This window comes from Electrona antarctica (genome assembly GCF_951216825.1).
Source record: "Electrona antarctica genome assembly, chromosome: 13".
Lineage (NCBI taxonomy): Eukaryota > Metazoa > Chordata > Actinopteri > Myctophiformes > Myctophidae > Electrona > Electrona antarctica.
Window position 1 is genome coordinate 50,442,884 of NC_136794.1, and position 13,272 is coordinate 50,456,155.

Sequence of the window (13,272 nt, forward strand, 5' to 3'; positions counted from 1 at the left end):
GCCGTTTTGTGGCCGGGCATCAAGTCTGCCTGAGAGTTCCCAGATGGGAGCAGGAGGGGGGAACCCAGTGTACTCTCTGCTGCCCCATCTGGCGGAGTCAGGTTATGTGTGAGTAGGCTAAATAAAAAAAACACCTAAAAACTGCCCCCCCTGAAATGAATGAATGAATGAATCCGGTTCAGTGTCGGAGAACGCCATCGCAGTCTTGACTCTTCATCCTCCTCCTCCTCCTCCTCATCTGATGCCAGTTCTAAATATATAAAAAGAAATAAACATTTTAGCTGTAGTCAGTGCACGCTACTATTACATGGCGTTTTACCCGGCTGCTGGCGATCAATGATTTTATTGTGCAGTGTCTTTGTGGGCCGAGTCGTGGCATGACAAATACAAATAGATGCTTGTATAAGTAGTATCACGATAAAATAATATGGCAACGTTAGAATGAAACACCAATGAGTGATCGGTGGTAATGTAGCTAGCTGCCCAGGGTATATCCAGCACCATTGCGTCGCAATCATCCAGCAACATTGGTACTGGCTATTGCCCGGGCTTGTGGCCCGGCCAATAGCCAGTACCATTTGTGCAGTGTTTGTTAGCAACTACTACTAGCCAACAGCCAGTGGAATGTGGTGACGTGATGGTGCTGGATATACGCTGGGCAGCTACATTACACGCGATCACTCATTGGTGGTGTCATTCTAACGTCGCCATATTATTTTATCGTGATACTAATTATACAAACATCTATTTGTATGCCACGATGCCACGATTCGGCCCACAAAGACACAGTACAATACATTCATTTGATCAGATGTTTTTGTTAGCTACGTCGATCACCTATAGTACCGACCCTTGTTATATATTCTCCGACTATGCGTGTCACGATGACTAAACCAGTTAGATCTATCCATATATGGTTCTACCACATCTATCTGATATCAGCACTAGGTCGGCTCGGGCCAAATATAGGGATCGTCTTACTAGACATGTCATATTAGGGCATTTTCGAATACAATAAAATTACCTTTTAGCGAAGGCATCAGCCTTGGTGGTAACTCCGGTGGGGAGAAGAAAAAACATTGCACACGTGTAATCCGCGAGGGTGGATGTTGCAGCCCGGCCAACGGTCTGGGACTGGAGAATGCCACTGGACACGGATGGATCATTTTTCAGATTGTTTTTTTTGCGGCGACTGCAAACCTGGCTGAAAAACTCTTCCTCCAGTGCCCACCTCGGAGGAGTCAACCAACCCCCCTGTTCACTGGGGGCTGGGCGTCAGTTTCCAATAGGAAAGCATACACGTGTGTCACGTGACACGGGAATTCTGGGAAATGTAGTTGATATTTATGCTCAATACTATATACAGAGGTGCGGACCGAATTAATATATTGGTATTAATAAAAAAAGAGAACTACGGAAAATCACGTACAGGGCAGAAAAGACTAATGCAAAACTCCACGTGTTTTCCAGTAGTAATCTGTCTAAGGGTTAATGCACTCTCAAAATTAAATCAAACCTCAAACACTCCCTCAATCACACACAGGAGTGTATTTGATGATTCATGACAGATCAGTGACCTTGACTCACTGATGACACATCAAGCCACACGTCCATCTTTGTAGTTTTTGTTATACGCATCGACACAAACAAATAAATAAATGAATGTGTGTAAAAGCAACTAAATTGAGTAAAACAGTGCTATCACGGTATCCCAGCATCACACTTTGATGGTGCGCAAATTTGTGTGCAAAACAATAGCACTATCCACAGTCTCGTCGTGAGCTTGCAGATCTGTCATTTTTCACTATTTTATTTTAAATAATCCCATTCGTTAAATCATAATCGAGGCAAAGGTTTGTGTTACTGATTCGAAGTGGTCTCCCGCGGTCCGTCCTACCACACGGCTCATCGATGTACGTAACATTCCATCAGAGCTCAGGGAATTAAAGGATATTTTGCGCTGCCATGATTCTCCCCTTCATCAGTCAATAACCTAGGGCAGGGGTCCTTGAGGGGGTTCCAGGTGGTCCCGCATACGGGTCCATTTGGTTTCATGTTACACTCTCAAGAGTTAAATTATTGTTAAGCATCTGCATTACTTAATTTACCAGAAGTCTATACTAGCCATAGCCTGTTATCTCTCCTAATGGTACCAACATCAATACAGCATGGAAATGTGGACAAAGTCTTATCCAACGACAACAAAATATTGAGGCTTAAATTGAGGCTAAACGTCGTCAAATGGTGGTCCGTGACTCAACTGCCGAATAACTAATGGACCTCGATATGAAAAGGGTTGAAAACCACTGCTCTAGGGACTTGTTTTTCATGACTATAATTATAATAATAATAGAGTGTAGTTTGTATATATATATATATATATATATATATATATATATATATACACACACAAACTACACTCTACACATGAAAGATGGAACAACTATGGAAGCATAAAAGCTGTTTCGTTTACAATGTAGGAATTTAGACGCTCTTAATCCAGAGCGATTTACAGTGAAGCAAGAACAACACCATTGGTAATAAATAATAAATACATCTAATCCATAGAAACAGTCATCTTACTCATCTAGGATCATCAGTGAACCCAGAACCTGAATCTGACAGTAGAATATCCACATACACTGAAACCTGCCATCTGTCCACATTTAGCAAGCCATCTAAAAAATGACATATTTTATCCTATTTTAGAATTCACACAGACATTACTTTAGTCCATGTTCCAAATCTTTTATCATTATTACTATTATCATTATTACATTGTTGGGAGAAGATGGAGGTTCCCCAGTGAATTTGATTGATTGATTGAAGAATTTATTAACAGTTTGCAGAATTACAGTACATTTCAAGCACAAACTCAATACAAAGGCTGTTAACTGTGAGTGGACGACCCAATTAAGCATTACACTTGTTTCCAACAGGGTCCACCATGTTCAAATCATCAAAACATTTAGAGACGTACAAATAGACACTTCTATAGACAGAACAGGAATTCATCAAAAAAGAATTCATCAAAAAGGAGGTAAAAAGGGAAAAGAAAAATATACAGTGAGGGGAAAAAAAGGGGGGGGCGGGGGGGGGGGATTCACGTTCAGCTCCGTTAAATTGTTTGTTTTCCTTGGAGGAGCTGCGTTGGGTCCCCAAGTCGGCTCCGTGGCCGTACCTTGAGTTGGCTGTGTGGCCGTGACCATCTCTTGTGTTGTCCTTGCGTTGGGTCCCCAAGTTGGCTCAGTGGCCATACCTTGAGTTGGCTGTGTGGCCGCGACCGTCTCTTGTGTTGTCATTGCGTTCGTGTTTGAGGGATTCCGATTTTACAGGGGCCAGTTTCGAATTGCAGCCGTCCGTAGGTGCCCTTTGAGAGCGGTTTTGAAAGAGTCAAGGGATTCGCATGTCTTAATGACAGTTGGTAGGGCGTTCCACATTTTAGTGGCATAGGAGCGAAAAGAATTTAGTCCCTTGTTTGTGCCGAATCTGGGTTGTACATGGTTCGTTGCACTCCCTCTGGTGTTGTGGGTGTGGACTTCGTTAACATTAAGGAAGTATCTAGACAGGTACATGGGTATCTTGGTGGTGTATCGAATCTTGTGGACCAGACCCATTGCAAGATGCTGTACTCTGTCGTCGACCCTAAGCCATTCCAGCCTGTCGAAGTGGGCAGGGGTGAGGTGGGTTCGGGGGGCTAGATCAAGTAGGAGCCTGACCAGTTTGTTTTGAGAAGTCTGGAGCCTGGTTTTAAGGGCCTTTGAGGTGCTGTGGTACCAGGAGGTGCATGCATAGTCAAAGAAACCCTGTACAAGGGCTCCTGTTAAGGTCTTCAAGGTGTTTTTGTTGACCAGTGAGGAGATCCTGTAGAGGAATCTTGTTCTATGGTTGACTTTTTTGATTACGTTGGTGGCCATTTTATCACCGGAAAGATTAGCCTCCAGGATGGAACCTAGGTAGGTAATTTCATCTTTACGTGTGATAACATTGTCACCCACTCTAACCAAGAAGCCATTTGCCTTGCTGAGATTACTAATAGAGCCAAAGAGAATGGATTCAGTTTTTCCCAGGTGTAAAGATAGTTTGTTATCAGCGAGCCAGGTGCAGATTCTACCGAGTTCAGAGCTGAGGGCATTTTCAACCTGCAGTTTGTCCCTGTCCGAGACCAGCAGTGCTGAGTCATCTGCGAACAGGAACAAGTTGCAGTCACAGGCTGAAGTCATGTCATTTACATATATTAGGAACAGTAGAGGCCCTAGTATGCTTCCTTGTGGAACGCCACAGCTCACTGGGAGGGGGGGGGACAGTGTTCCGTTCACTTCCACCATCTGTTCTCTCCCCTCCAGGTAGGATTGCATCCAGCTCAGAATGTGTACATGTGTGTCCGCTCGTCCAGGCTGTGTGTCCAATAAATGATAACAATAATAATAACAATGAGAGCAGAAGGTCAACGATGGTAAACAACACCATCAGCTGTTAGCCGCTATGCTAACGTTAGCACACACACACACACACACACACACACACACACACACACACACACACACACACACACACACACACACACACACACACACACACACACACACACACACACACACACACACACTTCTGAGTTCTTACCGCCAAGAAAGTGTAATCTGCGGATGTGGAATGTAGTGGGAACTGAGATGACAACAGAATAGACAATGAATGGAGACGGAAACACATGAAGGAGATGGAAACACATGAAGGAATGAGATGGAAACACAGCAGAGAGACAATGAATGGAGACGGAAACACAGGAATGAGATGGAAACACAGCAGAGAGACAATGAATGTACCCCTCTATCACACAGAACTATGTTTTTTGTGTCCATATCACTACGCCCAAAAAATAGTTCCATGTGATAGAGGGGTCTAAGTTGAACGAAAGTCGCGCTAATATTTTAGAAATAGGTCAACAATACAAATTACGTTTTGTGGATTAATTTACTTTTACTGCGTGGCCCCAGTGCCCCCCACAAAATGACCGGAACTACTTAATATTGACCAAAACCAGAGCAGAACTCCCACCATGGGACTCGGGCAATCAATTAATACAGTTGCAACCACTATATTAATGGCAAGTATTTCATACAACTTAAGTTCAAAAAATCTGAACTATCCCTTTAAGCAAGAACACATGGTGATACTACATCACATACATAAATAGTCATCAAGGACCTTAAGTAAACTAAGAACCTAACATCCGTCTAACAGGAGAATGTTCTGTACAGAATGTATAGAATGCTACTGTATGTCTACACAATATGCATCTAAATTACATATTAGCCTTTGATGCCTGCAAGGTCATGGAGGGTACGGCAAGTGATGTGGGCTTAGGTGGAGTCTGACGAGGTGGGTTTCAGACTATATATACTATAAACTATATACTGTCAGCTCAATATATACTATAAACTATATACTATCTACTGTCAGCTCACTATCTAATATATACTATAAACTATATACTATCTACTGTCAGCTCACTATCTAATATATACTATAAACTATATACTATCTACTGTCAGCTCACTATCTAATATATACTATAAACTATATACTATCTACTGTCAGCTCACTATCTAATATATACTATAAACTATATACTATCTACTGTCAGCTCACTATCTAATATATACTATAAACTATAAACTATCTACTGTCAGCTCACTATCTAATATATACTATAAACTATATACTATCTACTGTCAGCTCACTACCTAATATATACTATAAACTATATACTATCTACTGTCAGCTCACTATCTAATATATACTATAAACTATATACTGTCTACTGTCAGCTCACTATCTAATATATACTATAAACTATATACTGTCTACTGTCAGCTCACTATCTAATATATACTATAAACTATAAACTGTCTACTGTCAGCTCACTATCTAATATATACTATAAACTATATACTATCTACTGTCAGCTCACTACCTAATATATACTATAAACTATATACTATCTACTGTCAGCTCACTATCTAATATATACTATAAACTATATACTATCTACTGTCAGATCACTATCTAATATATACTATAAACTATCTACTGTCAGCTCACTATCTAATATATACTATAAACTATATACTGTCTACTGTCAGCTCACTATCTAATATATACTATAAACTATATACTATCTACTGTCAGCTCACTATCTAATATATACTATAAACTATATACTATCTACTGTCAGCTCACTATCTAATATATACTATAAACTATATACTGTCTACTGTCAGCTCACTATCTAATATATACTATATACTATCTACTGTCAGCTCACTATCTAATATATACTATAAACTATATACTATCTACTGTCAGCTCACTATCTAATATATACTATAAACTATATACTATCTACTGTCAGCTCACTATCTAATATATACTATAAACTATATACTGTCTACTGTCAGCTCACTATCTAATATATACTATAAACTATCTACTGTCAGCTCACTATCTAATATATACTATAAACTATATACTGTCTACTGTCAGCTCACTATCTAATATATACTATAAACTATATACTATCTACTGTCAGCTCACTATCTAATATATACTATAAACTATATACTATCTACTGTCAGCTCACTATCTAATATATACTATAAACTATAAACTATCTACTGTCAGCTCACTATCTAATATATACTATAAACTATATACTATCTACTGTCAGCTCACTATCTAATATATACTATAAACTATATACTATCTACTGTCAGCTCACTATCTAATATATACTATAAACTATATACTATCTACTGTCAGCTCACTATCTAATATATACTATAAACTATAAACTATCTACTGTCAGCTCACTATCTAATATATACTATATACTATAAACTATATACTGTCAGCTCACTATCTAATATATACTATAAACTATATACTATCTACTGTCAGCTCACTATCTAATATATACTATAAACTATAAACTATCAGCTCACTATCTAATATATACTATATACTATAAACTATATACTGTCAGCTCACTATCTAATATATACTATAAACTATATACTGTCAGCTCACTATATCAACAGGGCTGTATTAGTTACCGTTGTTCCAGTGAAAGCAATGAATCTTTTCCAACACTGTTCAACAGAATGGACAGAATGGACAATGACATGAATACATGATTGATCGGGAGATATCTCTCACACGCACACGCACACGCACACGCACACGCACGCACACGCACACGCACACGCACACACACACACACACTTACCTTCCAGGGCATATTTCATGTCTTGAGCGAACAGTGCCCACATGACCTCAGCGCTGACCGCGGCCACGCTGAGTTCTCCTGGGAACCTGAACAGAGACACACAGGTGTTACGGTCAGGTCGTCACACAGGTGTTAAGGTCAGGTCGTCACACAGGTGTTAAGGTCAGGTCGTCACACAGGTGTTACGGTCAGGTCGTTACACAGGTGTTACGGTCAGGTCGTCACACAGGTGTTAAGGTCAGGTCGTCACACAGGTGTTAAGGTCAGGTCGCCACACAGGTGTTAAGGTCAGGTCGTCACACAGGTGTTACGGTCAGGTCGTCACACAGGTGTTAAGGTCAGGTCGTCACACAGGTGTTACGGTCAGGTCGTCACACAGGTGTTAAGGTGAGGTCGTCACACAGGTGTTAAGGTGAGGTCGTCACACAGGTGTTAAGGTCAGGTCGTCACACAGGTGTTAAGGTCAGGTCGTCACACAGGTGTTAAGGTCAGGTCGTCACACAGGTGTTAAGGTCAGGTCGTCACACAGGTGTTAAGGTGAGGTCGTCACACAGGTGTTAAGGTGAGGTCGTCACACAGGTGTTACGGTCAGGTCGTCACACAGGTGTTAAGGTGAGGTCGTCACACAGGTGTTAAGGTCAGGTCGTCACACAGGTGTTACGGTCAGGTCGTCACACAGGTGTTAAGGTGAGGTCGTCACACAGGTGTTAAGGTCAGGTCGTCACACAGGTGTTAAGGTGAGGTCGTCACACAGGTGTTAAGGTCAGGTCGTCACACAGGTGTTAAGGTCAGGTCGTCACACAGGTGTTAAGGTCTGGTCGTCACACAGGTGTTAAGGTCAGGTCGTCACACAGGTGTTACGGTCAGGTCGTCACACAGGTGTTAAGGTGAGGTCGTCACACAGGTGTTAAGGTCAGGTCGTCACACAGGTGTTAAGGTCAGGTCGTCACACAGGTGTTACGGTCAGGTCGTCACACAGGTGTTAAGGTGAGGTCGTCACACAGGTGTTAAGGTCAGGTCGTCACACAGGTGTTAAGGTCAGGTCGTCACACAGGTGTTAAGGTCAGGTCGTCACACAGGTGTTAACACTCCGATATCCCAGGGTTATTTAATCCATTCAATCATTTGCGCATTGAATTAATGAACATCGAATGTTGCACAACAGGTGCTCCCAGCGATGCGATCGGCTTTGATATCAATAACCTCCGTATTGATAAAACTTCGTCCTGGGCGCTGCAGGGTGTTACTAATTGAAAGGACGATGAGGTCAGCATGCAACCAAGTGTAAAATGACTTATACTGGATCTCTTGTCCACTAGTCCCTTCCTAACAATTTAGTCTAGTTTTTATTTGTTGACGAAATTGTCAGTATATTTAGTCTTAGTTGTAGTCATCATAGCTTAGGGTTAGGGTTAGTTTTCGTCAGTGAAAAAAGGTAGTCGATGAACATTTTTCGTCATAGTTTTAGTCGACGAAAACAACACTGGTTATGACTGGTTATGACTGGTTATGACTGGTTATGACTGGTTATGACAGCACTAACTGGTTGATGACGGGGGTGTAGTTGTTCTTGTCCTCCTCTATGATGGACACGATGAGGGTGATGAGTTTGGGCCAGAAGTCCAGGTTCTGGATGCTGGGTCCCTGTTCCTCTGGCTGGACCTCCTCCTTCTTCACCTCCTCCTCCTCCTCCTCCTCTGACTCCGACTCCTCCCCCTCGTTATCCTCCTCACCGCTCCCCTCCCCCTCCCCCTCCCCCTCCCCCTTCTCCTTCTTCTCCTTCTTTTTCTTCTTCTCCTTTTTCTCCTTCTTTGGCTCAACCTGTGGAACATGAGGGGATGAAGGGGAACATGTTTTAGTTCAAACTGCTAATGGAAATCTGCAAGAACGCCTGTCGTCGCCGGTCGCCCTTGCAGCAACGCAGGCAGGCGTTGCTGCAAGGGCGAGCCGCCCCGCGTCCGAAACGGTCAAGAAATGACAGAGTTAAGGTGGTTGAACTGGACGCGTTTTTCGGAAAACCGATGGAGAAACGCCGCTAAAAATCCGAAAAACGTGCTCGGTGTGTGGAGAGCTTTACCGTGTGGGAGTCCCCGGGGGGTCCCTGGAACATCACCGTGCTCGGTGTGTGGGGACCGTTACCGTAGTCCCCGGGGGGTCCCTGGAACATCCACGTGCTCGGTGTGTGGGGACCGTTACCGTAGTCCCCGGGGGGTCCCTGGAACATCCACGTGCTCAGTGTGTGGGGACCGTTACCGTAGTCCCCGGGGGGTCCCTGGAACATCCAGACCACCAGGAATGCACGTGCCCAGGGGCCCGGGCCGGGCCGGTTTCGGCGAGCCAACCCCGCGTCCAAAACGCTTGGTGGTGAAAATATGCTTTTTCCGTGCTCAGACCCAGGGACACAGCCAGCCAGGGACACACATAGCTGTCCATAGGAGTGGATGCACCACTCCAAAATAATACCGGGGTTTTCTCAGTGCCACCTAGAGCGACTCCGAGACGCACGCCAATGTATTGCAATGATAGCCATGATTGCGCGGTACAGTGGATGAGCGGTGCAGTGGACGAGCGGTACAGCGGTACAGTGGATGAGTGGGAGCGTGCGACAGTGGCGTCCACGGATAGACACTAGGGGGTGCTAGAGCACCTGCCCTTTTCCCTCTGTACAGTATTGTGGACCATGGTGACATTGATCAATTCTTGATAAAAAAGCTTCTAATATATTATTTAGGCCCCAAAATCTTTAAATCTCACACTATTAAGGCAACCAAATGTCTGTGCACGCCACTGGCGCATGATGACATTCAGACGGTCACACCACCGCACGGGACGCACGTTTAAGACGACTGCCTCTGGACGTGACTCCATTACCCTGATTGGATGTCTAGTAGTAATGTCCACTCGCTGGAGGAATGGAGGATGTGCTGCCAAATGTGGATTTGTTGTGGCCGAGAGTTCAAATCTAATCTGGGAGAAAGGAAATGTGGATCTACACATAAGTCTCCCTCTCAGCTGTCCTACTGTCTGTCTCTCTCCTACACTGTCTCCCTCTCAGCTGTCCTACTGTTTGTCTCTCCTACACTGTCTGTCTCTCAGCTGTCCTACTGTCTGTCTCTCTCCTACACTGTCTCCCTCTCAGCTGTCCTACTGTCTGTCTCTCCTACACTGTCTGTCTCTCAGCTGTCCTACTGTCTGTCTCTCACTGTCTCCCTCTCAGCTGTCCTACTGTCTGTCTCTCTCCTACACTGTCTCCCTCTCAGCTGTCCTACTGTCTGTCTCTCTCCTACACTGTCTCCCTCTCAGCTGTCCTACCGTCTGTCTCTCTCCTACACTGTCTCCCTCTCAGCTGTCCTACTGTCTGTCTCTCTCCTACACTGTCTCCCTCTCAGCTGTCCTACTGTCTGTCTCTCTCCTACACTGTCTCCCTCTCAGCTGTCCTACTGTCTGTCTCTCCTACACTGTCTCCCTCTCAGCTGTCCTACTGTCTGTCTCTCCTACACTGTCTCCCTCTCAGCTGTCCTACTGTCTGTCTCTCTCCTACACTGTCTCCCTCTCAGCTGTCCTACTGTCTGTCTCTATCCTACACTGTCTCCCTCTCAGCTGTCCTACTGTCTGTCTCTCTCCTACACTGTCTGTCTCTCAGCTGTCCTACTGTCTGTCTGTCTTACACTGTCTCCCTCTCAGCTGTCCTACTGTCTGTCTCTCACTGTCTCCCTCTCAGCTGTCCTACTGTCTGTCTCTCCTACACTGTCTCCCTCTCAGCTGTCCTACTGTCTGTCTCTCCTACACTGTCTCCCTCTTAGCTGTCCTACTGTCTGTCTCTCCTACACTGTCTCCCTCTCAGCTGTCCTCTTGTCTGTCTCTCCTACACTGTCTCCCTCTCAGCTGTCCTACTGTCTGTCTCTCTCCTACACTGTCTCCCTCTCAGCTGTCCTACTGTCTGTCTCTCACTGTCTCCCTCTCAGCTGTCCTACTGTCTGTCTCTCTCCTACACTGTCTCCCTCTCAGCTGTCCTACTGTCTCTCCTACACTGTCTCCCTCTCAGCTGTCCTGTCTGTCTGTCTCTCACTGTCTCCCTCTCAACTGTCCTACTGTCTCTCCTACACTGTCTCCCTCTCAGCTGTCCTACTGTCTGTCTCTCACTGTCTCCCTCTCAGCTGTCCTACTGTCTGTCTCTCCTACACTGTCTCCCTCTCAGCTGTCCTACTGTCTGTCTCTCTCCTACACTGTCTCCCTCTCAGCTGTCCTACTGTCTGTCTCTCACTGTCTCCCTCTCAGCTGTCCTACTGTCTGTCTCTCTCCTACACTGTCTCCCTCTCAGCTGTCCTACTGTCTCTCCTACACTGTCTCCCTCTCAGCTGTCCTACTGTCTGTCTCTCACTGTCTCCCTCTCAACTGTCCTACTGTCTCTCCTACACTGTCTCCCTCTCAGCTGTCCTACTGTCTGTCTCTCACTGTCTCCCTCTCAACTGTCCTACTGTCTCTCCTACACTGTCTCCCTCTCAGCTGTCCTACTGTCTGTCTCTCCTACACTGTCTCCCTCTAAGCTGTCCTACTGTCTGTCTCTCACTGTCTCCCTCTCAGCTGTCCTACTGTCTGTCTCTCTCCTACACTGTCTCCCTCTCAGCTGTCCTACTGTCTCTCCTACACTGTCTCCCTCTCAGCTGTCCTACTGTCTCTCTTACACTGTCTCCCTCTCAGCTGTCCTACTGTCTGTCTCTCACTGTCTCCCTCTCAGCTGTCCTACTGTCTGTCTCTCCTACACTGTCTCCCTCTCAGCTGTCCTACTGTCTGTCTCTCCTACACTGTCTCCCTCTTAGCTGTCCTACTGTCTGTCTGTCCTACACTGTCTCCCTCTCAGCTGTCCTACTGTCTGTCTGTCCTACACTGTCTCCCTCTCAGCTGTCCTACTGTCTGTCTGTCCTACACTGTCTCCCTCTCAGCTGTCCTACTGTCTGTCTCTCCTATACACTGTCTCCCTCTCAGCTGTCCTACTGTCTGTCTCTCCTATACACTGTCTCCCTCTCAGCTGTCCTACTGTCTGTCTGTCCTACACTGTCTCCCTCTCAGCTGTCCTACTGTCTGTCTCTCTCCTACACTGTCTCCCTCTCAGCTGTCCTACCGTCTGTCTCTCTCCTACACTGTCTCCCTCTCAGCTGTCCTACCGTCTGTCTCTCTCCTACACTGTCTCCCTCTCAGCTGTCCTACTGTCTGTCTCTCCTACACTGTCTCCCTCTCAGCTGTCCTACTGTCTGTCTCTCCTACACTGTCTCCCTCTCAGCTGTCCTACTGTCTCTCCTACACTGTCTCCCTCTCAGCTGTCCTACTGTCTGTCTCTCCTATACACTGTCTCCCTCTCAGCTGTCCTACTGTCTGTCTGTCCTACACTGTCTCCCTCTCAGCTGTCCTACTGTCTGTCTGTCCTACACTGTCTCTCTATCAGCTGTCCTACTGTCTGTCTCTCCTACATTGTCTCCCTCTCAGCTGTCCTACTGTCTGTCTCTCTCCTACACTGTCTCCATCTAGGCTGTCCTACTGTCTGTCTCTCCTACACTGTCTCCCACTCAGCTGTCCTACTGTCTGTCTCTCCTACACTGTCTCCCTCTCAGCTGTCCTACTGTCTGTCTCTCACTGTCTCCCTCTCAGCTGTCCTACTGTCTCTCCTACACTGTCTCCCTCTCAGCTGTCCTACTGTCTGTCTCTCCTACACTGTATCCCTCTCAGCTGTCCTACTGTCTGTCTCTCCTATACACTGTCTCCCTCTCAGCTGTCCTACTGTCTGTCTCTCCTATACACTGTCTCCCTCTCAGCTGTCCTACTGTCTGTCTCTCCTACACTTTCTCTCTCTCAGCTGTCCTACTGTCTGTCTCTCCTACACTGTCTCCCTCTCAGCTGTCCTACTGTCTGTCTCTCCTACACTGTCTCCCTCTCAGCTGTCCTACTGTCTGTCTCTCTCCTACACTGTCTCACTCTCAGCTGTCCTACTG

General features: G+C 45.4%; 1 protein-coding gene across 1 annotated transcript in view; it reads right to left on the bottom strand.

Moving 5' to 3' along the window:
• Positions 1-13,272, bottom strand: part of LOC306935036 (protein unc-13 homolog B-like) — a 269,334-nt gene that overhangs the window by 51,279 nt on the left and 204,783 nt on the right. The window contains exons 20-21 of the mRNA XM_079517857.1: positions 8,829-8,992; positions 7,286-7,371 (exon numbers count right to left, since the gene is read on the bottom strand). Of these exons, the coding sequence (XP_079373983.1) occupies positions 7,286-7,371; positions 8,829-8,992 (250 nt within the window). The remainder of the gene's footprint in view (positions 1-7,285; positions 7,372-8,828; positions 8,993-13,272) is intronic.